This window comes from Colletes gigas, unplaced genomic scaffold (genome assembly GCF_013123115.1).
Source record: "Colletes gigas isolate AHSC1104 unplaced genomic scaffold, ASM1312311v1 Colletes_gigas_Sc00011, whole genome shotgun sequence".
NCBI classification, from domain to species: Eukaryota; Metazoa; Arthropoda; class Insecta; order Hymenoptera; family Colletidae; genus Colletes; species Colletes gigas.
Window position 1 is genome coordinate 8,824,472 of NW_025106640.1, and position 22,282 is coordinate 8,846,753.

At 36.8% G+C, this 22,282-nt stretch overlaps 6 protein-coding genes across 8 annotated transcripts; 1 reads left to right on the top strand and 5 right to left on the bottom strand.

The window, feature by feature from the left end:
- Positions 1-74: 74 nt before the first annotated feature.
- Positions 75-2,245, bottom strand: LOC122398470. The gene is made up of 5 exons (XM_043398341.1): positions 2,004-2,245; positions 1,188-1,691; positions 1,010-1,098; positions 492-713; positions 75-415 (listed from the first exon to the last, which is right to left on the bottom strand). Exons 1-5 carry the CDS (start codon positions 2,124-2,126, stop codon positions 208-210), a joined length of 1,146 nt encoding a protein of 381 aa, XP_043254276.1. The 5' UTR covers positions 2,127-2,245; the 3' UTR covers positions 75-207.
- A 683-nt stretch (positions 2,246-2,928) lies between these two features.
- On the bottom strand, positions 2,929-6,184 carry LOC122398209 (rab-like protein 6). Its single transcript, XM_043397898.1, has 6 exons — positions 5,925-6,184; positions 5,490-5,691; positions 4,932-5,416; positions 4,071-4,852; positions 3,370-3,871; positions 2,929-3,298 (listed from the first exon to the last, which is right to left on the bottom strand). Exons 2-6 carry the CDS (start codon positions 5,614-5,616, stop codon positions 3,098-3,100), a joined length of 2,097 nt encoding a protein of 698 aa, XP_043253833.1. The 5' UTR covers positions 5,617-5,691; positions 5,925-6,184; the 3' UTR covers positions 2,929-3,097.
- A 391-nt stretch (positions 6,185-6,575) lies between these two features.
- On the bottom strand, positions 6,576-8,414 carry LOC122398303 (histone-lysine N-methyltransferase ASHR1). The gene is made up of 6 exons (XM_043398030.1): positions 8,270-8,414; positions 7,861-8,102; positions 7,473-7,777; positions 7,086-7,365; positions 6,854-7,016; positions 6,576-6,783 (listed from the first exon to the last, which is right to left on the bottom strand). The coding sequence occupies exons 1-6, from the start codon at positions 8,383-8,385 to the stop codon at positions 6,576-6,578; spliced, it is 1,314 nt and encodes a 437-aa protein (XP_043253965.1). The 5' UTR covers positions 8,386-8,414.
- Positions 8,415-9,154: 740 nt separating this feature from the next.
- LOC122398600 (surfeit locus protein 4 homolog) lies at positions 9,155-11,393 on the bottom strand. The gene is made up of 3 exons (XM_043398645.1): positions 11,161-11,393; positions 9,786-10,460; positions 9,155-9,690 (listed from the first exon to the last, which is right to left on the bottom strand). Exons 1-3 carry the CDS (start codon positions 11,209-11,211, stop codon positions 9,604-9,606), a joined length of 813 nt encoding a protein of 270 aa, XP_043254580.1. The 5' UTR covers positions 11,212-11,393; the 3' UTR covers positions 9,155-9,603.
- A 1,470-nt stretch (positions 11,394-12,863) lies between these two features.
- LOC122398601 (dual specificity protein phosphatase MPK-4-like) lies at positions 12,864-14,820 on the top strand. Of its 3 annotated transcripts, XM_043398647.1 has the most exons (3): positions 12,864-13,027; positions 13,120-13,188; positions 13,463-14,820. In XM_043398647.1, exons 2-3 carry the CDS (start codon positions 13,146-13,148, stop codon positions 14,509-14,511), a joined length of 1,092 nt encoding a protein of 363 aa, XP_043254582.1. In that variant the 5' UTR covers positions 12,864-13,027; positions 13,120-13,145; the 3' UTR covers positions 14,512-14,820. The 3 variants fall into 3 exon arrangements, with proteins under 3 accessions (XP_043254582.1, XP_043254581.1, XP_043254583.1); XM_043398646.1 differs by having other exon boundaries at positions 12,864-13,188; XM_043398648.1 differs by lacking the exon at positions 13,120-13,188 and having other exon boundaries at positions 13,017-13,027; positions 13,234-14,820.
- Positions 14,821-15,309: 489 nt separating this feature from the next.
- Positions 15,310-17,590, bottom strand: LOC122398316 (paired mesoderm homeobox protein 2-like). The gene is made up of 3 exons (XM_043398052.1): positions 17,407-17,590; positions 16,522-16,697; positions 15,310-15,714 (listed from the first exon to the last, which is right to left on the bottom strand). The coding sequence occupies exons 1-3, from the start codon at positions 17,528-17,530 to the stop codon at positions 15,310-15,312; spliced, it is 705 nt and encodes a 234-aa protein (XP_043253987.1). The 5' UTR covers positions 17,531-17,590.
- Between the last annotated feature and the right edge of the window lie 4,692 nt (positions 17,591-22,282).

The following is a 22,282-nucleotide window of genomic DNA, read 5'->3' on the forward strand; positions in this document are numbered from 1 at the left end:
TTCAAAATGTAATTCACAAAACTTCTTCGCAATTAAATATTTATATTTTATTATAAATACATAAAATATTCATGCCATGTGTTTATTCGCACGTGTAGTTTCACAGATATATTCAAGTGATATATCTAAACAGATAATGTGCTTTGATACATGAATTACTTCTTATTTAGGATAGTAACTCCGCAAATTCTTTTACATTTGTTTATTTCATTTTATTTGACTGACACGAAATTTCATTTTTGAACAAAGTTTACTGAAATTATAGGAATCTAAATTTAGCAATGATGCAAACAAAGCTAATTTTGCCTCTATAGATGGTTTTGTATATTCTTGATCTGGCATCATTTTATCGACAACGTGTTTAAATATTTTACCGTCATTATTAACATAAAACGTAGAAAAACCGTCATACCACCTATTGATAAAATTTTGTAATTGATATTACAGAATATAAGAAATAATTTACTAAAACAATAATTGAATTTACTTACGAATTTTGATCTCGTATATGTTGTTTCATCCGCCAAATTTTAACTCTCCAAAATTGAAGAAATACGTGTGTACCGGTAATACCTATTATTCGCCAACGAACTTTAACACTACTATCTTCTGGATGCATAGTTATTTTTAAAATATCAAATTTAACATAGGCAAACTTTATATGTCCTAGTATTTTTAAGAATGCAATTTGTTTTACATAATTAATAATACCCCTGTGAAACATTTTCAAGCATATATATTATACATTTTCTATAATACATATTAATTTAACTATAGGTATCCCTCGAGTTACGCGGAAATTATCGCGGTAATTATAGATGAATATTTTTAAATAAAAAAGATAATAGGTATTCCACGATATGTATTTCACAATAGTTTGTACATATTTCAGAATATTTCAGAGACTAATTCTGAGCCTCGACTTACGCGGAACCAATTAACCGCATAACTCGCGGGATACCTGTATAAATAATATTAACAATGAAAATATTTCACATTATATACGTACGTAGTTGATGTTCCTCGAATATTGTTTATAAATATTATATCCTGTGTATACATTTCATAAGTCATTGTTTTAATAAACAGTGCAGGTAACTGAAAGAAACATATTTCAATAAAAAAAAGGTTATTAAACATTATATCATTCCAAGTATGTAATTCGTTTTCAAAATAGAACAACATACTTCTTTGCTAAGAGTATCAAATACATGTTGCAATTGTGCTTCAGATGGTTTACGATCCTTTGGAGATGCCTTTTCATTTACATTTTGTTTATTAGGGGACAATTCTGTATATAAGATTCTTTGCTTTTCAGGATTAAATAAATCATTGTCTATAGTTCTGCTAACTGAGAGCATCTTAGTATTAAATATACAAGACTTCTTATTTCTATGCAAGTACTTAGAATTTATGTAAGGTTCCGACCATTTTGTACTATCGAGTACAAAGTTATTTCCAACATTAATATTACATGCATCCAATGTTCTAGTATTTGTTTGTCTCTGTTGTTGCAACAATAATGTTTGCTCTTGATTCCAGTCACACGTTTTATTTAATGTTTTTGGCCACTTTACACAAGTATCCATATAATTTGCAAATAAATGTTGATGTACCGAATGAATTGTAGGATTTAAAGATTTTTCTTTACAATTCATTCTTGTATATGCTGCTGTTTGCGTACCCAAAAACTGAAATTGAATAAAATGTATCTTTTAGTGTTATTTATTGAAATTTTAGTTTTAGAAACAGATGTCGGAAAGGGGAGAGAAATTTCAGAGTTATAACAATTCTAATAACAATCATAAATTACAAACATATACAATTAATATAACAAAATGCCTATTACATAAGAATTTGAAGGTTAACTTATTTCGGCAAATCTGTATAGTGATAGAAAGTAATAATAATTTATGACAAAAGAATTTTAATTATTAACAGAGAAAAATGTTGTTGAAAGTTTAATAACTAACAAATGTCTTGGAAAAATATCAAGTATATACCTCTTTAAATAACAGAGACGATGTAACATGTTTCAGTAAGTGACGGTCGATTTTCGTTACTTGTTTTCTTGTATTAACAAAAGATGTTAACTTGTTTGGAAGAGTACGTAAACATAAAGACATTTTTTCTGAAGTTTCGTTTCACTTATCACGCTCAATATTCTTCAATTAGGAATATATCACAACGTGCGACAGACGAAAATGTCGGCATGACCTCAACATGATACTATAGACAGTCTCTGATAAATTCACTATGTTTCGAACGAATTCTTCATAGCTTTTTAACAGACGTAACTTTACATTTAGGAGAGGGCGTTCATTGCCAGAGGGAAACTCAATATTTTTAGGTATGAAAGTCTTCAGAAATATCACGAACAAATAGAAGATTATCATATAATATGACAATTTGTTATTTATTTATATACATATATTAACATGAGGCTGCAACAGTGGAACTATAATGATATATTCGAAAGAAAAGAAGAAACAATAATTATGTAACATTTTTTAATTAACATATTAATTTATTGTAACTTTTCATCTCTTTATTTTAAAAAACATACTCAACAATAAAAATGATCGTTAATGGAAACTTACAATTAATAATTTAAGAAATACTTATATCAAATATTTTAAGAAGTATGTCATTGGTGAAAATTAGTATCAAAATAAATATTTTAAATACATAAGATTATAAATGCTTTTAAACATGCAATGATAAAATATTTGAATTCGAACGATATCGTACACATTTTTACATCAGACACGCGTAGAATGCTAATTTGGCAATGTACATATATACTATATGCATATATATAAATCATCAAGTATCGAAGGTTCAAACTTAAAAATATAATTTTACTTTTGATTTGCTAAAAATTCTTTTCTTGTTACAATTCATAATATTGTTTTATCATATATAGAATGTTAACATAATTTTTGTATCGTATATTGCTTGCTGTAAAATTAGTTGCAAACATTTATTTGATTTCGATTTTTGTAAATTTATTGTTAAAGGACATTTTGCGCATCTTACCAGAAGACAACGTTATTAATTAAAAATACGGTTAATGTAACGTTATTTATGTAAAACACTATATCGCTTCATAAGCAACATCAACACCAATTCTAGTCGCTGAACCATTGAGAAATTCCTCGAGTTCATCGCGTTCTCTATTTTCGTCTCTAGAACGATGCAGCGAACGTTTCTTTTTCTTTTCCGCTTTATCTGTTTTGTCTTTATCCTTGTCTTTATCCTTAGCTTTTTTCTTCTTCTTTTTCTCCTTATCTTCCATCTAAAATAAATTCAGTTCAAAGAGGTATTACTATAGAATGGAAATGCATTAAAAAATATTTAATTCCGTACCTTCTCTTTGTGCTTTTTTTTTTCTTTTAGTACAGGGCTACCGCCATCAGAACTCATTTGACGTACGCTAGTATTGTCAAGTAATTCTAAATGAACGTTAGAACTTGTCACGCTGACGTCTAAACTTTTATCACTTAACTCTAGTCTGTCTTTCCTGGTGCTGTTACTGCTTACGTCTTCACCGCCTTCAGGACTTTGTCTCCATTTAGAATCGCGTCGAAGCCAACTATCAAACGCGTCGGAACTAATTTCCTGCTGTTCATTTATATCATAATCGTTCGATATTTGCAATTCTTGGTCTATGGACGAAACAGAATCACGCTTATCGGTTTGCCGTTGCTTTTCTGAATTTACTTCTGCGTTCGATAAAGTCTCACGTTTGTGTTTCTGTTTAGATAAAGGATTTTCGACCAATTTTGGTTGAACAGGAGGAGTCGTTTCTTCAGCCGATGATAAATCATCCTCATAACCAGCGACCAAAGGATTCGCAGTTTCAGTTTCACTGTTAAAAAAGATAATAATAGTGAAAATTAAATTAACCCCTTGGCCTACAATGACGAATGAGACTTGTGATAAGAAACTCGGGTCAAAAGCAATAAGCACGAGTGTGACTCGTGGTACTTGGTTCGGGACAAACGTTAACACGAGCCTGGCTCGACGCGTGACCGCCTTACTTAACTATTAAATTGCTTACAATATACCTTTCAGAATCTAGGTCTTCGTGTTGTACTTTCTGTGGTGAAATTTGACTACCATCTTCTAAAAACGATCGATCTAAAAGACCGTCGTCCGGTACAAAATCTTCAACGCTAGTTAATGGTACACTCGTATTCGTATTATTAGTCTGTGCTGCTCTGTCCACTTCATCTTCCTTTTTATTGCCAAATATCTTTGACATAAGTGATTGTGGTTTGCCAATCGAGTCTTTTCTATCAGAATTATCATTTAAAAATTCAGCCATTTTCGAATCTGTCTTTGAAATAATTTGTGTGGCAGATAATGCCGATGCAATTTGCGAGTTTTTAATAGGAACTGCTTGATTCTCTAAAGTACTCGTATTTTCTTTTTTTGGCAAAGATTTCAAATCTATATTCTTCACTGGAATCGGTGTTCCACCTCCTATTGGACCAGGTATTGTAACCGATCTCCTAATTTCAACATTTACGTTTGTATTACCATTGGAAGATGATATTTGATGATTGCTTAGAGAAGATGTAACATTGGGGACTAGAATGGTGGCAGAAATAGAGTCAGCAAAGGCTCTTCTCTTGTTAATAAGATTATCCAAATATACGTTATAATCGGCGTCAGTGCTCTCCTGAAAGAGATCAAGTTCTTGGGTCGTTAAACGAGTTTCTTCTTCATTGGTTTCAACTTGTTTCAGCAGTGTTTGCCGTTGTAGTTGAAGGAATGGAAGATTGAAGAATTTGTGCAAAAGTTTTAATCCAAAGCCATTTCTCATAGATGATTCTGCATATCTTACCTATGGAAAATAGGAAAGTACAGAATGTTACAAGCATGCTATTTCAAACAATTATGTCTAATAATAGCAGCAAATTTACTTGCGCTGATCTTTCGTGTAATGAATCAATAAAATATGTCACATGATCTGACGTGACTGTTCTATGATGTGCCATATCACAATGATTTCCTAAAACAATGACTGGAATATGGCTAGGTATTTTTGGAAGTTCTCTTTGTACATAATCAAATGTCCAAGATTTTGTAATGTCCATCATAATGATAACACCATTGGTCCCTTTATATACATCGAGAAATTCTGCATCTAATGCAGGTTCTTCGATAATATTTTCGGATGGTAAATTGTCCATTTTCAGACCTTCTAATTTCTTTCTACGTCTACCTTTATCTACAACATCCCAAACTTCTACTTTAACAATGTCATCGGTAGCTTTATAATTCCATTGAATACTGGTCACTTGTATTTCTTCTGTTGGTATATATTCTTCTATAAATTTTTGGCCCTGAAGTCTATGGAATAAACAGGTTTTTCCCACATTCCTATCACCCTTTATAATAATTTTCACTAAAAAATAAAATTTCTTTTATTTTAAGTATTTTACATTTTTATTAAAGATCAATTAATGAAATGTACTTACTATTATACTGTACACCTTTGGCAAATTTTCTCTGTAATGTTGTTGGCATCGATTGATGAGCTGGTCTAGGAGATATATTACCAACTCCATCAGATTTTCCAGCTAATCTTTTAAATGCAGATAACATTGTTCACGTTTTTTCAGTTCAGTCAATAATAATGTAGGAAAAGGCTATTTTCCTTAATAATATTAAAACAAATATCTAAACAGAAAGAGTAGACAAATATTAGTGTTCGCGCTATCATAATTTGACCTACTGAACTATCCAACACGATGAAAAATTTGAGAGTGTTTCGTTAATAAACAAACTAATATTCACTAATGCTTGTTATAATTATATTGCAAAAGTATGTTTGTTGTAGGAAAATAAACATACTAATATGATCAATTTAGGAATAAATCGCAACGTGAATAGCAGATTATTAGATTGCTTACCACATGTTATTCTAAATTTTCCATTGAAAATAAAAATTCATTAGAAACAGATAACCGATTTAATAGAACTTAAGCAGCTGTCACTTAGCAGCTGTACATGGCTGTAGAGCAGTGTTACCAGACGGCAGACCGGTGTCCAAGAGGAAACTACCCCTCCACTTACGCACACTAACGCACAGCAACATATATGTGAGCTCTGGTGCTTCGAACAAATTCGGGGATTTGAGAAAAGTAGACAAACGTGAGCCTTTCCTTCTCGTTTTCGATTTCAGTTGTTTCTAGAGCGAGAAAGAATGGTACACATTCACCTTCTTTTTGGAATTTCCGAAGCTCTTCGAAGCGCAAAAGCTCATGTATTTGTGGTCGTGCGTAAGGGAAGGAGTAGTTTCTTCTGGACATCAGTCAGCAGTCTGTCATTTGGTAACATTACTGTTGGTACTTATTTTCTGATGGTAATGTTGGTACGTAAATATTTGCTAAAATTGTGGCAGTAATGCAAGCGGTACTTTTTAAGATCCGTTTATGTGCTGCGCATATTAACGGGTACTGCATTTTTAATAAAAACTGGAGACTAATCGTACTTGTTTAAGTACTAAAACCGTTTATTAGTATTATTACAAATTGTTAATACATTTTAATAAATATGATTTATTAAAATTCTTTCATTGTGACTTGTTGAAGAAGAGGTTTTAAATTCTCTCTTAGGAAAATGTGCTTTTCTCCATGTGTTATTGTTAGCACCGTTTTTGCTTTCTTTAGTGATTCTACAGCTTGTTTTGATTTGTCCAAATGCAATTGAAGTTTTCCTGTCATAAGATACAATAATCCAGTAAGTGGATGAATTTCTCCATAATAGATCCTGACAACATGAAAATGTGTTATTATTTTTCATTTATTAATTGGATATGATAAAAAATTTGTTTTCTTACAAGTAGCCATTAATAAGTCTTTTAGCATAGGATTCTGCTTCCTCCCAATGCTGCAAACTTACAGCTGAGTCAAAAGCACTTTGTAGAGTTTGCACATGCTGTACATTAAAAGAATGTAAAATACCTTCTTGCTTTTTCAGACACATCTTGCTTATATCTAGATCTAAGTTCCTAGTTAAAGAAATTGTATATTGCTAATGCAACTACCCAATATTATCATTAAAAAGGATACAAGCCATATTCTTCATGTTTTGTAAATGATGTGTACTAAACTCAGATACCTCTTCAAAGGTTTCTTTAAATTTTTCAGGGAACTGTGTATTACATTTTTGACACATATTTGTATCAGGAGTACATGGATATGTGCAAAATTTGTTTGGACATGCTGCAGCTTCTGCTAGTACATCTGGTTGTTCACATTTTTTGCAAGTACACCAAAAATAATATGAACTCTGCAATTCTGCACGCCGGTCCTTTGTTGTCTTAAATATGTCAATATATGATATTCTTATCTAGATATATAAATAGTTACAATTACAATGCTGTATATTGCACAAAGTTTTTCCAATAAAAACTTTCATTGAAGCTTGGTGTAAGCATCAAAATGTGAAACACTTGCCTGAGACCAATCTAAACAAGGAAGATCTTCTATTGTTCTGATAATTATAGTAGTTCCTTCAAAAATAGATACAGCATTTGGTGCACAACTATGATCTATGATGGAAGGTCCCAAATAAATACCAACACCAATGCTATTCATATCCAAATCAATTATATTAAACGAGTTAATGCATATTCTGCCAAAAATGCCCATTAATTCTGCAGAATTTGGCATAGGTACATCTCGAAGGAATTCAAATAAAACCCCGCATAAGCACATGAAATGTTCCATTCTTTTCTCATCCTTCTTTATATCAGAATAATCTAACGATATAATAAGTTAATTATCAATGAGACAGAATGTTCAGATATTTTTTTTGACTTTCTAACTATTATAAAACACTTACGAGACATTAAATCTTTAAATTTTCTGTAATTTGTTTCACTGTAATATCCTACTTCTTCACCTCCACCTTGATTTAATTTTATAATTATACGAGCTATAAGTCGTGCCATGTCTGGAACAACTTTTGGCGAAACTCTTTTTAAATTTGCACATTCTGTATTGTGTACGGACCAAGCACTTTGTTGACAAGATCGATTGCAGTAATAAACACACTGACAAGCAGAGCATTTTAGAAGTTTCCCACTAAAATATATAAATATAGTTCAAATTATATGTCCTTTTGAGATATGTAGTTAATATTATTATAAACTTATTAAGTAGTAAAAAAATTTTAAACGTATTACAAAAATGTATAAAAATATAATTAAGGTTAAAGACGTTTTCATTTTTTTAGAACGATCAAATTATACCTTTTTAAACAATAATCGCATCGATCAGTTTTGTATTTTGAACTAAGAACATAAGCGAATGGTTTGGTAGTTAATATAGTACTCCCTTTCTTTATAGAATTTTCACGTATACTCATCTCTATCAAAAGTTTTATTTATTAAAAACGTTTAGTTTCAACATGAATAAGCAATTACAAATTGTAAATAATAGAAACGAGAGTATAGGAAACGATTGGTTTGAAAAGATAACCTAAATTAATATTGATTAAATGTTTTTACACATTCGTTTTATTTTAATGTAATTTATTAAAGAATAAAAGAATATATTGATAATATATAGTAAACACCCAAGAAATTTATTTAATAAAAACTAGTCATTGGTAGAAATAGTAAATAACGAAGAATAATATATAGCGTACACTTACGACCAAAAGTTATTTATTTAATTGTAATTACCTTTGAAAACAATGGTCACATCTTTCACTACGATACAAAGATCGTAAAACGTAAACAAAAGGTTTAGCAGTTAAAATAGTAGTTCCTGTAACTACGGGCAGCCGTTTATATCCATTTTGTATTCTCATTTTTATTAAAAACGAATTATTTGAAATTAATTTTTTATATTTTAATACGATATTAAATAACGCAATGCAACATTAAGTAACTCTAGTTATTTATCACTTTGATCATGTAAGTTTACCTATAGACTATTTTGAGATCAGTTTATTTTAGTAAAACTTATTATTGGGAGAATCGAAATCTGGTAATTAGCAATAGTTATTTTACGAGTAATGATTGTCTAACGATCGTAGAAATAATTATGAATGAAAAAATCTGAAATGGAATATTTATTTGCAATAATTTAATAGTATAAAAATCTTGAAAACTTGATATTTTCATTGCTCTATTGTCTATAAATTTAATAAAATAACATAACTGTAGTTCTATGGAAGAATATGCTGATGTATTAAAAACACACAGAAAAAATATATTTTGTTTTGCCTTGATAAACGCAGTGTCATAAGTACAATGCTTCATAATATAAATTAGTCTTGGTGTTGTCTTCTTTTTGTTTGTATCTTAATAGCATTATCCTGGAGTTTCTTGTATTTTTCTCTATAATTTCATGTACTTTAATTTATGTCACCTTAAAATACATAATTTCAACAATACTCTGATGATGCCTGTACCCACATTGATCGATTCAACATGAGTGCACGCTACAGCTTTTCATTCAATAAATTGTAAACATATTGTAAACTCAATTGAGCATAGGAAGGAACAGGAATGGGAGACTGTTTTTACTTAATAATCATGAAAATGTAATGATGTGCAGTCAGTTAACATCATGACATCTACCATTCTTTCTTATGTTCATCCATTGATACACCTCCAGGCCCTAAGGAGACTATCATTAAAAGCCCACCAATCACTGACAGTGTCTGCAAATAAATAAATTTATTTAAGAAAAAAATAAAAGAAATATCAAGTAAGTTAAATACTGGTATCCCTGTAATAATAGTTAATAAATTATTACCTGAAAGAAGTCATATTTAAGGAAGTCCCTAAGTGCTTTATATTCTGGAATGGCCCACCATGCATTGTGGTAGAAATTAAGTGCTGTTAATAGTAACACAAGTAACAAGGCACTGAGTTTAGTTTTGTATCCAATGGTCACCAATACCATCAAAGTACTTCCAAGAATATCTTGCATAATTTGAAGTAATGATATTTCAAAGCGAATTAATGTGGTAAACATGAATGCCAACAAAATTCTGCCAGTTAATTGTAGTAGATTTTTAGGCTTATTATCTCCAAGACTTGGTACTCCAGCAAATAATGATCTCCCTTCTACTCTTGACTCAGCCAGAACAAGTAAAAGTGCGCCTATTAATGCTAAATTTCTGAATAGGAATGTTACATCCCATAGAATGTTGTAAGCTAATGTTTGTAGGACCACTATGAAGAATAAGATTTCACAAGCAATGCTGACTCTCCATCTTGCAATAACCATAACACAACCTCCAAGCTGCCCAATTAAATTAACCAAGACAAAAAGTGTTGCTAAAAAAACACCACAATTCCATGTGTTGTCCATAAATTCTTTCTGTTCCGACCATTGAAACCACATTCTCAATCCATCTTCTAAAAATGTGGCTATGAGGCAAAGTCTTGCAAGAGTTGGTAGTATGTGTTTCCCATTGCGGATTACCTATCGTTATGAAAAGAAATTTAACTATAATAACGTTGAATACTTAAAATATAATAGTATACTAAATTCTTAAAATCATTCACAACATTTCTGTCGCATCATCTGAACATTCTTCAGCATTACAATAAAAAAGAAAGAATGGAATTATGTTTGTGAAAGTTAATGATACATACGTATCATAGCAAGCATTAATAGTGAAAACAGCATTACATAAGATAAACTGAATAATGATAAAAATGAACATCATTTATATATTTTTTCAAATTCTTATTAATGTAATTTATTTAAATTTAAAGCACAAGAGCAAGTTTTGCCGGCAAGTACAAAATGTATTGCACAAATAACAAACTATTTCGAATTATTATTTTACAACGAACTAAAACCGGGTGGGATGGTAAAATTTGCAACATGTATTTTCTCGAGAGTGCATAACCTTTCCAAGTATACAGGTAGTAATACAGGACAGTTTGCAACATTTAATGACATAAAACGCATTTTACAACAACGCATTATGGAAGAAAGGACAGATCCGATTTAAAATATGCGAGTATATATAGGCAATCGGGCTACGATGACGTTGACAGGAGTGCACCTGTGCTCCTACAGGATTTCTGCTGGTTTCCACCACGAATTTTTTTCCAAACACAACACTGCACACACACAAGAAATTAAATCGAGCATAATTGGCTTGTAACTTCACCTGATCAGCGATTTCCTCTGCTTTAGAGATCACCTCTTTAGAGATCCGCATCTTGTTTTATTCAAAAATCAAAAAATAACCCATACACTCACGTATACACACGTGCGCGCACGCAAGTGGTACCGCAGAAAAGAGAACAACAGAGATAGGTGAAAGGAGCGAGATAGAGGGAGAAAATCGGAGAAACACGGAACAGGCAGGTACAGTAGCTTGGCACGACTATGCGAGCAATATTCTCGCGACTCTTTCGAGTGATGTGGAGGATCGAGGTCGCGTCATTTCCGGCGTACGTGGTCAAACAACTTATTCCGCTATCTTTTCGAAAGTGTAAAGATGGGTTGACCACTCGAATTACATTTACTTTCTCGACTGTCGCTTGAATTTACTAATAAATTGGACCTCCTTTGGTAATTTGTCTCTTCTGTTGATATGCCTTAGTCTTTGCTAATATACTTTTTACTATCTATACAAATATACAATAACAAAGAACATTGTTCTTAATTTTTACGATTATTTCAAAGTAAAATTTAATAGTTCAAGTCAATGAAATTGCGTTACAAAATTTATCCAAGTTCTTTTTATTCGAACAATGGCATGGCTACTTAACAAAGTTTATACCATTTTAAAACAAGTATTTCTTTGCTTATAGAATACAATTTGTCTAAATGTGTATTTTCAAACAATATGCGAGAGAAATATCACTATTGAAGCAGGTGAGATCGTTACATTAATAATTAATCACTAGAAAGTATTCATTCAATTCGTTCGCTCGATGGCGCAACTAAATCATCTACAAAAGTTTAAATATCGCGAAACTGTTATCAAAATATTGTTATTTTTTAGCGATCCTATACGATATGATGCACACAGGTTAATCGTGTCGAAATTAAATACTTTAGAATGTTTTAGAAGTACAGTAGAATTCCATTTATTGGAACGAAATTTTTATTAATGCCCGATTTAATGAACTTTTGAACTTTCATTATCTAAACTATTGCCAAGCGTCACTTCAGTTATGTAAACAAAACATATTTATACTCTGTTGTCATTGTTGTCGGTGTAAGATAGTGAAGATTGTATAACGAATTAGTTTCCAGGCATATTGACCTACTCTATTCTGTAAATGCAATTATTAAATGATCGAAAGCATAGCCGGATGTAAATGAAATTAATCTACAATGCTTGAAAGATTTAAAGGATCTAGCATTTATTCCTCACAAGCCATCTACAAGTTCATAAAGATTGAAATATTATTATTAGTATAATCTGAACAATGAGCTAAACGAATGATTATATCCACTTATCTGAACGAGAACTCCGGTTATTTGAATGAGAGGTTGCAAGTAGTGGGGATAATCAGTGGACTCTTATTATATGAACCTATCCGATTATATGAACTGTTTGTCCCTCGTCAGGTTCATATAAATAGAATTTCACTATATAGACGTACACGCAAGCGATCAAATTGATTCTGATAGACTATGAACCATAATTGTCAGATTTAATATATTTTTAAATCGTTGGCAATTTAGTTCTCAACATTTTGAGGGGAAAGTTACTAGCGTAGAGTTTACCATCTCTTCTAATGTTGGTAGATTGCGACGTAAACGCATAAAATGGATTAAATTTTGTTCCTAGTTTTACACTATTGATACGCTAGGGATCGTATTGTTTATGAATGTACAACTACAACCAAGAGTCATCGCACTCATGCGTTGATAACTAAAAATTTACTCTCGAGTCGTATTTCATAAATGTAAAATATTGTCTTTTTTATTATTTTATATTTTTAAAAAATAAAAAAAAAGATATATTATTCACGTTCGAGATGTAGCAAAGCGTGTGCAAGATGTGTGATACGATTAAGGTTTGAAAACCGTTGATTATTTTGTTCTAGAAATGCAATTGCGTTTGCTAAAACAAAAGTTTTTCATATTAGAAAAAAAATTTCTTTATTAGACAAAATTCATAGAATATTTAGTTCTATGAACTGGCATATTTTAATTATTCGCTGTACGCATAAGCCAGGTAATAAACACTTTAATTTGAACTTAGAGCATGATTCATAAATAGGCTGGCAAATTTTGGATGTTCATCGTTCTACCACGCGTGGACAAGTCTTTTTATTTGGCAAGTTTATGTTTAATTTAATACTTCTTAGGTTTTACAAATTATTTTTGTAATTAGTAAGATTACGTAGAAATTTTATTTCACATTTATATGCATTTTATATTATAATTGAAAAATCAATTAGTTACGTTCAAGATTGCATACCGTAGCTTTATTTTGTATTTCAGAGTAGCCAGCATGGCGCAAGAAGCTACAAACAAATTATTTAGAGAAGATTTTGACGCCGGTCCTTCCAGTTACGATGAAATTATTTCTGGTTTATTTCTTGGAAATCTTACAGCTGCCACGGATGTCGAATGGTTGAAAGAAGCAAAAATAAACTATATACTTACAGTGGATTCTTGTCCATTACCTAGGAAGATCCAAGAGCTTTTGCCAAATTTGACTGTAAAGTACATACAAATTACAGACATGCCACGCGAAGATCTCCTGACTCATTTTGGAGATTCTTACGAATTTATAGATCATGCTTTAGAATCGAACAATAAAATATTGGTGCACTGCTATTTTGGTGTCTCTAGATCAGCCACATTAGTAATTGCGTATTTAATGAAGAAGTATGGTAAAAGTTTCTCCGACACGTTTGAAGTTGTGAAAGAAAAGCGACGTTTTGTTGGACCTAATGCCGGGTTTCTAGCTCAGTTGAAACTTTACGAAGAAATGAATTTTGGTATAGACAGTACTAGCGTCCAATTTAAGATGTACAAATTGCAAATTGCTGCCGATAAAGTTCGGAAAGCAAAAATTTTACCACAAAACTGTACAGAATTGATAAAACCGGATCCAGCTCTTGCTACGGTACGTCCAGAGCCCACGGTTTATCGGTGTAAAAAATGTCGGAGAATCGTGGCTAGTGCTAGTAACATTCTACCGCATATGCCGAGGGAAAAACAAATCTGGAGGCATATAAGTACAAAGAGAACGTCTAAGCAATCAAAACCTTCGCACGAGCCTGTGGAACCACAGAAGAAAGAGGAGCAACAGCCTGCAGAGCTTTGTACTAAAATATTATTTGTAGAGCCATTGGCTTGGATGCCCGATATAACGCATAAGGTCGAAGGAAAGTTGAACTGCCCAAAATGCAGTACAAAATTGGGTTCTTTTAGTTGGATAGCCGGCAGTCAGTGCCCATGTGGCAGCAAAATAGCACCCGCGTTTTATTTGGTTCCTTCCAAAGTGGACTGGAGCAATGCTGTACAAAATGTACAAGTAACTGTATAGTACTAGAGACGTATTTGTATATTTAAGAATTTTTGGACGGACGATAACATACTAAAGAACACATTTTTGGAAACTTTTTACGTGGTTGTAGCTCGTTTAGTACTATAAAAGACACGAATATGACCAATACATCTATAAATTCTAATTTTGTGCCAATATTCACGTACTATATGTGTACAAGTAACCATACTTGTTTACGACTGTAATTTTAGATGTTTCTTGCCGCAACAAGTGAACGTCCCGTTCTTCCGTACTTCAATATTTGTATTCGTATACAACTTCCTTTTTTTTACTATTAACGTACATATAATGTCGGCTTTGTAGATTATAATATCGTTTTCTTGTATATATTTCTTGTATCAATAACATAATATATTTACGATTTTTATCATTTATTACGCTACATAAATTCTACCCTGTGTTTTGTGCTTAAACGCTATATACCTTATATAATTGCGTGTGAGCGTTTAGTCTTTATCGCTTCGTTATTTCGCGCGCTTCTGGATTATCTTACATAACAGAATAAAAGCTTTGGCATTCGATAAACAGATAGATTGGCATCTATCGAGATGAAGTGCCTTTGGGATTGCCGATAAGCACGTACAATCAGGGAAACAAACATCTGACCGCACGCTACTCCTATTCTATTCCAATTTTATAAAAAAAAAGTGTATGAAAATGCAGCCGATGGTCGGACATTGTTCGTCTAAAAATAGTGTATATTCTCTTCGGTGTATCAGGTTGTTTTCCCTGGTTGTTCATCGCGATCGGAAGCACTTGCTCGGTTTCACGAAGACGTTACATGCTCGCGTGCATGGCGGAGTACGCGGTTCCGTACGGATGCGTTCTGAACCTAAGCGCGTTCAGACTGTTCATCGCGGTTCCCTCTAGTCCCCCGTGAATTTCCGTCTGATGGTAAGACGGAAGATTCACGTTTCCCAAATTACCGTTGATGAACCCGTGGCAGGTTGTCGTCGCTTGCATGGAAGCGTAGTGTTGCGACGACCGCCAGTATTCGGTGTACGGATACGGGGCCGTTTGAGACGTTTGCAAAGCTTCCGTGTTGTTTTCCGGGGCGTGGGTTACTCGGATTGGCCGCAGAGGCAACGCGGCTTCCATTTCCCTGCTCGAGGAGACTCCGCGGTTAATAGCAGAACTCCTTTCGTTCCGACGGAATTTCGCGCGTCTGTTCTGAAACCATACCTGCGAGGGAATTGTCGTTAGAACGTCTTATCGAGGAGATTCCGGCCGGACCGTGGAAAGGAAGCGAGGTGGAGACGAACGGACGAATGGTAAGGAGGGATGCACCGAGCAAAGACGGGACAGCGTGACGGCTCCTGGCAGGCGTACAGTCCGCAGACAGACGGATAGACAGACATCCGCGGGAGACGCGGGACGTAGCAACAGCCCAGCGGTAGCGGATGGTTTGACACGAGCAACGAAAAGTGTGCTCTCCGCCCGACCGTGTATAGGAGAAGAGAAGAGACGAGCCACACCACACACGTGCTGGATACGGCCGCGCATCATACCCTCTGTGCCGTATGCCAAGCACAGATGCTGCTGGAACGGCGCAGATATCCCGGCAAGCTAATCATAGCTCCTTGCCCTGACAACCTGTCTCCTCCGATTTTCTGCCTAGCTATCCGCGACCTCCACCCTCCTTCTCCGTTACTCACTTTTTTCTTCTCCTTCCCTCTCTTCCCTACGCCACCCTCCGCCACCGCCTCCGTCTGTCTTTATGCCGCTATCCACCATAATCTCGTGGAACATGTGTGAACCTGGCCCATCACAGGCACCGATACTTTTTCTGACGGACATTTCTTCCTCTTTGCAAAGTGGAAGTCGTCATCAAAAGATACTACCGCGACTTAAGGTCGAAGCTTTTTTCGTCGCGTCAATTGTCATCCGGGACATTCTTTGCTCCTTGGTTCTATTATGCAAACTGTTTCTAAAAGGTCTTGGTTAAACCCCGCGACTACTTCCGACTCATTACGATAGTCTAGACGTTACCTGGACTCTGGCCTCCGATAAGGACACTCGGGTTGCCAGTTCCTCCCGGACGAAAGCGTCGGGATAGTGCGTCCTTTCAAAGACCCTTTCCAAAGCAGCCAATTGTTGCGCCGAAAACGTCGTTCTGCTTCGTCTGGGTCTCCTGCTCGCGGCCGGCGAGGAACTCTCGTTGCATTCTAAAAAAATTGAACGATCGAACCATCGACAAAGGATCTGTCTAGACCAAAAATAGAAAATCAGACCCTGCTTATACGATCAGAAAGTGTCCGACTTGTTGTTGTACCTGAGAGGTCAGGGGGCGAGATTAATTATATTAAAACGAAAATCTAACCAGAATGCTCGGAGATGCCGCTAGCGATGAAGAAGCAACGCGTTCAAAAAACTAAAGGAGAATGAGAAGAGAGGCGGCATAGGCGCGGCTATTCTTGAATGAATCCACTGTGCTTGAGCATTCATCAAAGCGGTATAACGTGAACAGCATGACTGGAAATGCATGATTTCGATGGAATCAAACGCACCGTGGACCATGGATTGAACGTGGAAACGCGTCAAGGATATATTCCGGTTGTCTGCCTCTGCGAAACACGCGCGATCTCTAAACCGCGGTTAGCAATTCCTGTCACGTTACGTAAGCGTTTGTAAGAATTAATATATCGAACAGTGTGCCCACAGAAAATTACGTAAAACACTGTGCGTCCTGAATGCTAAAGCTAACAATTCTTTGTTTTTTTTATCTCGGCAAAAACGAAAGCATTAATCCTGCGGTCGGATGGCAAAACCCGATAGGTCGCTTTTAAGTAAAAATCATGGCGTTTCTTTATCACGTATTCAAAGAATTCCAAATGTCGTTAGAAGAAATTAAATGGTATCGAATAGGATTCTTACCCAACGAATGAGTCGGCGTGGATAAAAGGCGCGAAACGGTGAAGTCTTGCGGCGCGTGAAGGTTCGCGACTTGCGAAACTATCACGCCGTTGTTTCCATTTTGCTCGGAATTCGCGCACAACATTGTATTCCTCTTTCGATTCGTTCACTGGACGCATCGATTAACGTTCCTTTCGAGGGCGATTATTTCGAGGTACGGAGGCGACCGTTGTAGGATGATTTCGTTATTGCGGTGTCCGACGGATCGCAATATGACATTTCACGCGTTCCAATCTCCGGAAACGGGCGTCCTATGGATTCGCCGGTACCGCCAACTTGTTCGGCTGGATGTAACAATTATTTACGGGTAAACGAAGATATACGAGATGGTCCTTTCATACGTAATTTGCGCTCGAATATGTTAATCGAAGCATCGCCGAGGCGAAGCGTGACACAGCAATTAAGGTCTTGTTTGTCACGTGGCGGTCGAGCACGGCCTCAGTGTTTTTACGACCTTCCGAAAAACGTTTTATTGGTTTTCCGAAAATATTTTTCGCCTCGCTATCGGCCTCGTCGTTCCAACTTTTCTATTTCTATTCGAACGATCGTCCGTCACTCGTTTAATAATAATTGTTGAAAGTTGAGTCGCGTCTATGTGTATTCGTCCGGTGAACATTAATTTCTCGTATTTTATCCCTCAACTACCTTGGGAGCGTTTCAATTCTCCTGCATCCGTGACGACGCATCGTCGTGGAAATTTTATCGGAGATTTATCGCCGAATATATTATCGATGGTTACGATTAAGATTTCGTCGTTCGTTACGATCAATTTTACGATTCGTTCCCTCGCTGAAAAGGGCGAATCGAGTCAATGCGCGCCTTCACTCCTCGCGTTTAAATGCAACCGCGAGGATGCAAATTAGGCGGGATAAAAAGAACCCTGGCGACCCAATTATCGCGTTACGCGAATATCAATTCCCGTCGGAAGAATCGCTCCTCTACGCGTTAGAGTTCTAACGAAATTCACGATCCTTGTGTCTTCTCGTGATCTTCTCTTTCGCAGTAGCGAGGATTGAGAATATCCTTCTGGTTGTTGGTTTCTCTAGGGAAGCGTAATGTCTTCGATTTCAATTTAAATGCGAAATTTCGGACATTCGCACGATAATCACCCACTACGGAAATACAGAGATCGTCGTTTTTGCCGCCTCGAGACGAAACGTTCGTTTGCTCGGTCAGGACGCGCGCGAAATTCACAACTGACCGATCGATTTCATCGAAAGATCACCGCGGAAACCGTGTTCCAACGAAACCATCGTATTAGTCGGTGCGGCGGGATGCCAACTGACTTGGCCGAGTTAAAACGTACTTGAAGATCTCCTCCTCGGTCTCTTCATTTGTTTCTCCTCTTCGTTCCTTCCCCTCTCGACTGTTTGTCTCTCACTCTCTCTTTCTCTCTCACCCCCGCTGTTCCTCGACGCGTTCTGCCTTCCACGCGGAGAGACACGCACGCAGGAGAGGAGAGAAATAGCGCATTTTAAGAGTAGGTGGAGATTTCCTCGTCAAGCTCCACCTTCATTAGAAGCTGATTGGTTTCGAAACGATACCGCTGGGCCTTTGCCGTTTTCTCCACGCAGCTCTTCGGGGTTAAAAAGACTCGTACGCGGACGATTCTTCAAGAAATTTTACTGTCATCGCGATAACACTTTCACGCTTGACGGAATTCGTTGGACGTCTTTTGTTCTTCCTGTTCGCGATACTTTCAAAGTGGACGCGGTTTTTTCGACTCCCAACGCGTAAAACTCGAACTTCCGTGTTCGAATTTCTGGGGAAAGTGTCGAAATTTCGAAAGTGTACGAGTTCAGCATGGAAACAGAGTAAACGACAGGCGCCGGCGTCACGGTGGTGTCGATTTTCAGGGTCTTTTCGAATCACGGTTCTTTATGACCCCAGAACATTGGTCTTCTTCATGGCCGCGGCTTGGCTCTCGTTACACAAGGGTGTCGAGTAACGATTTCGCTTTAACGCGAGAACCCCGATCCTTTCTCTTACTCGCCGAACTTCCCCCGCTTTTTTTTCGAGATACACGGTCCTTGGTTCTTGCTTCTGATTCGAATTAGGAGAAAAGAGGAGCAATAGTTACTGTAACCCGAAAGTCCATGGTTCGAATACTTTGGAATTACGAGCGATCGAAACCAAGTACCGCGCGGATAAGAATATTTCGCCTGACCGGCACGGAGTAGAATTCGAGAATAAAGGAGAGTTTTACGGTGTTTGGTAAGGATCGACGTAAAAATGCATTAAAAGCTGGAGAACGGACTGTCGACAGCTGACCGCGTTCTACACTTCAGAGTGGAACGAACGTTACTGGCTCTCGGCAACAATTATATTCCCGGCGATTTTATTTATACGAGGCTTTTACGAGCGCAGTCACTCTTGCTGTCAACCGTGCTGGCCCAATAAAACGCGTCTGTGCGCCCGTTCGTTCGCTGTCCACTTTCGACGCTCGCTTAAGTCGGATTATTTTCCTCGGAATAAATAGGGAACCGCCGAATGTATCAGGTTATCTTATAAAATAGGCTCCGTTGACCCTTTGCTTTGCCAAATATTTAGTCATAATATCGTGCCTTACACGACTTTTAAAGTGATCGAAATTAAAGAGGAAGCCATCGATCGATAGATATTTCTCCATCTCTGCAAAGCAGTCGGTTCTAACTGGAAGAAGCGATTTTCAAACACAACTGGAGAATCGGTTGGGAGCCACCAAACAACCGCAAGACCGCGCAAAGAAAAATGGAGGAATCTCCGTCTCGAAGGACGGCAATAAAATAGCTTCGTTTTTGGTGTTCCAGCCGCGTTGAGACGGACGAGTGCGTCGCGACGCCGTGACACGTACACGTCGCGCATCGTGCGACGCTCGGTGGAAAATTATGAGTCGAGCCTGGACACTCTGTCGTGTCTTTGTCATCGTCTTTCTCTTCCCGTGTGCCTTCAAGACATCGTGTTCTCTCCTGTCGCTTTTGTCCCTCGCTTTCCACGCTCCTCCGTCGTTTTCACTGCTCACAATACTATTATTTCGAGAAGTACATCAGCTTTCGATCGCTGTTTTACTCTCCGTTTTAAAGCAGCCGATTTTTCAGAAGGCTGAGAAGGGATCGTGAGAGATCCAGCATCCGTCGAGACCGATCAGTGTCCGACGTTCTGAAACGCGAAGAGGGGTCGGTCTGCCGAAACCACAGATGCAGTTTTGACCACCGTGACAGTGATCGTTGCTTGACAACCCCCGGAATAGCTTCCATATGCGTGACTTCGGGGAAACATCCTCCAAAGTATTCTTCGTATATTTCCATATTCTCCACCGTCTTCTTCCTTCTTCACTGTCCGCAGTGTGTCTCGGTACCACTCGTTAATCGAGATCGGAAGGTGGCAACAAGTATCTCGTAAAAATGTTATTGTAAATAAATTATTTACATTCCCTACGGTATGGTTAACGCCATTAGACTTGGCATAGAAGAGCTGCCTCGTCATCGTTCCGTAATTCCAGATTTCGACCACGATGGTCCCCTGACATTTTTACGAGTGCTAGTAAACATGACTGTCGGTTTTTCCAATAGCCTCCATTTACTTCACGGGCTCTCTGTTCGACGGTATATTAAATTCACTTTTAGATAGAGGTGGTAGCCCAAAACTCTGACTCGAACGACGGAACGGTTCCTTGCGAGAAGAGGTTTCAAGTTAGAAGTGGCAGAAACTCTTTCGAAATTGGAGTGGCTCGTTTTCGGGATGAGAAATGGTCGGTTTCATCGATATTTACAGAAATTTGCTCTGCCGTAGGAAGGGGGCTGTGTCCTGCGCCACGGAAGAACGGCAATCGTCACGGCAGAGAAGCCCGGTGAATTTACGATAATTACCTAACTATCAACTTCCGAGTTCTTCTTTCAAATTCGCCTCTCGTCGGGTGTCTACGAACGTCGAAGGGTGCCGGCCGAGCAGCGACGTTTAATGTCCCGTGACGCCTTAAATCTAAGTAACAGTAGAAGAAGACGCGTCGCGGAGAGGAGCAACTCGTCCCGGGAGAACGGAAGACAAGAATGGTACGCGGATGGCGGCCATTGGCCACCGTGAAGACATTCGATTAAGAACTATGAAAGGAAATTTTGGGGGTCTGCGAAACGGACCTCGATTCTTTCGAGCGACGGTTACGTTTTCGTCGAATCGGACGAGTTTCACGAGGCTCTATTCTGTACGAATTGGGCCTAGACAATAACCTCAGCTACATTCGTTCGTCAAACTATTCCTTACTATTCAATCAACAAATTGGTATTCTTGATTCTTGTCTTATTTCGACCTCTAGAATCTCCCATTAAAATGTTAAAACTCTGTGTCCAAGAGGCCTTGTCTAAAGAAACCAAGAATAAAGCTGGAGCATAAATTTCCGACGAAATGTAGCTCCGTTCACCCTCGTGCTACAATGCTGGTCAAGATCGCTCGCCCGTTCCCTTAAATCTTCCGGGCGATAGCTTTCGCTTCTCTGCTTTCGATGCTTTCGTCGCTTCGTTACGAAATAAGGTTACTAATTAAGGTTTAATTAAAGCACTCTCCTCGGCGACCTTCGCCGCCGTGTCGCAGCGTCTTGAATTTTCTATTTTTCATTGCTTCGTTTTTAAGAACGACGAGTAAATGAAAATGGTTACGTACATATTTCCGACGGAATGAAAGAAACCAAGAACTGTTTGCCGGGCATGTTTTGCCAACAATTAAGAGGTATATCGGTTTACCGTGTAAGGAGATCTTTGAATATTACGTTTAACGAAGTCGGAGAAAATGTAATCCGATAACGATGAAAATTTCCGAGGAAAACGAGAAAAGTTGGAGCGCGGCCCGCGGGAGGAAGACACAT

What these genes read in the sequence shown, in the direction of transcription:
- LOC122398470 (XM_043398341.1), bottom strand. Translation starts at nt 2,126, where the DNA reads ATGTCTTTATGTTTACGTACTCTTCCAAACAAGTTAACATCTTTTGTT. An exon ending in ATTCGAGGAACATCAACTAC is followed by an intron (nt 714 to 1,009) that starts GTACGTATATAA and finishes AATGTTTCACAG; the next exon opens with GGGTATTATTAATTATGTAA. An exon ending in CATATACGAGATCAAAATTC is followed by an intron (nt 416 to 491) that starts GTAAGTAAATTC and finishes TTTTATCAATAG; the next exon opens with GTGGTATGACGGTTTTTCTA.
- LOC122398209 (XM_043397898.1), bottom strand. Translation starts at nt 5,616, where the DNA reads ATGTTATCTGCATTTAAAAGATTAGCTGGAAAATCTGATGGAGTTGGT. An exon ending in TACACGAAAGATCAGCGCAA is followed by an intron (nt 4,853 to 4,931) that starts GTAAATTTGCTG and finishes TATTTTCCATAG; the next exon opens with GTAAGATATGCAGAATCATC. An exon ending in GAAGACCTAGATTCTGAAAG is followed by an intron (nt 3,872 to 4,070) that starts GTATATTGTAAG and finishes CTTTTTTAACAG; the next exon opens with TGAAACTGAAACTGCGAATC.
- LOC122398303 (XM_043398030.1), bottom strand. Translation starts at nt 8,385, where the DNA reads ATGAGTATACGTGAAAATTCTATAAAGAAAGGGAGTACTATATTAACT. An exon ending in TGCGATTATTGTTTAAAAAG is followed by an intron (nt 8,103 to 8,269) that starts GTATAATTTGAT and finishes TATATATTTTAG; the next exon opens with TGGGAAACTTCTAAAATGCT. An exon ending in ATTTAAAGATTTAATGTCTC is followed by an intron (nt 7,778 to 7,860) that starts GTAAGTGTTTTA and finishes TTATATCGTTAG; the next exon opens with ATTATTCTGATATAAAGAAG.
- LOC122398600 (XM_043398645.1), bottom strand. Translation starts at nt 11,211, where the DNA reads ATGCGGATCTCTAAAGAGGTGATCTCTAAAGCAGAGGAAATCGCTGAT. An exon ending in CAGAGGAAATCGCTGATCAG is followed by an intron (nt 10,461 to 11,160) that starts GTGAAGTTACAA and finishes TCATAACGATAG; the next exon opens with GTAATCCGCAATGGGAAACA. An exon ending in TTAAATATGACTTCTTTCAG is followed by an intron (nt 9,691 to 9,785) that starts GTAATAATTTAT and finishes ATTTATTTGCAG; the next exon opens with ACACTGTCAGTGATTGGTGG.
- LOC122398601 (XM_043398646.1), top strand. Translation starts at nt 13,146, where the DNA reads ATGAACTGGCATATTTTAATTATTCGCTGTACGCATAAGCCAG. An exon ending in TCGCTGTACGCATAAGCCAG is followed by an intron (nt 13,189 to 13,462) that starts GTAATAAACACT and finishes ATTTCAGAGTAG; the next exon opens with CCAGCATGGCGCAAGAAGCT.
- LOC122398316 (XM_043398052.1), bottom strand. Translation starts at nt 17,530, where the DNA reads ATGTTGTGCGCGAATTCCGAGCAAAATGGAAACAACGGCGTGATAGTT. An exon ending in CACGCCGACTCATTCGTTGG is followed by an intron (nt 16,698 to 17,406) that starts GTAAGAATCCTA and finishes CAATTTTTTTAG; the next exon opens with AATGCAACGAGAGTTCCTCG. An exon ending in TATCGGAGGCCAGAGTCCAG is followed by an intron (nt 15,715 to 16,521) that starts GTAACGTCTAGA and finishes ATTCCCTCGCAG; the next exon opens with GTATGGTTTCAGAACAGACG.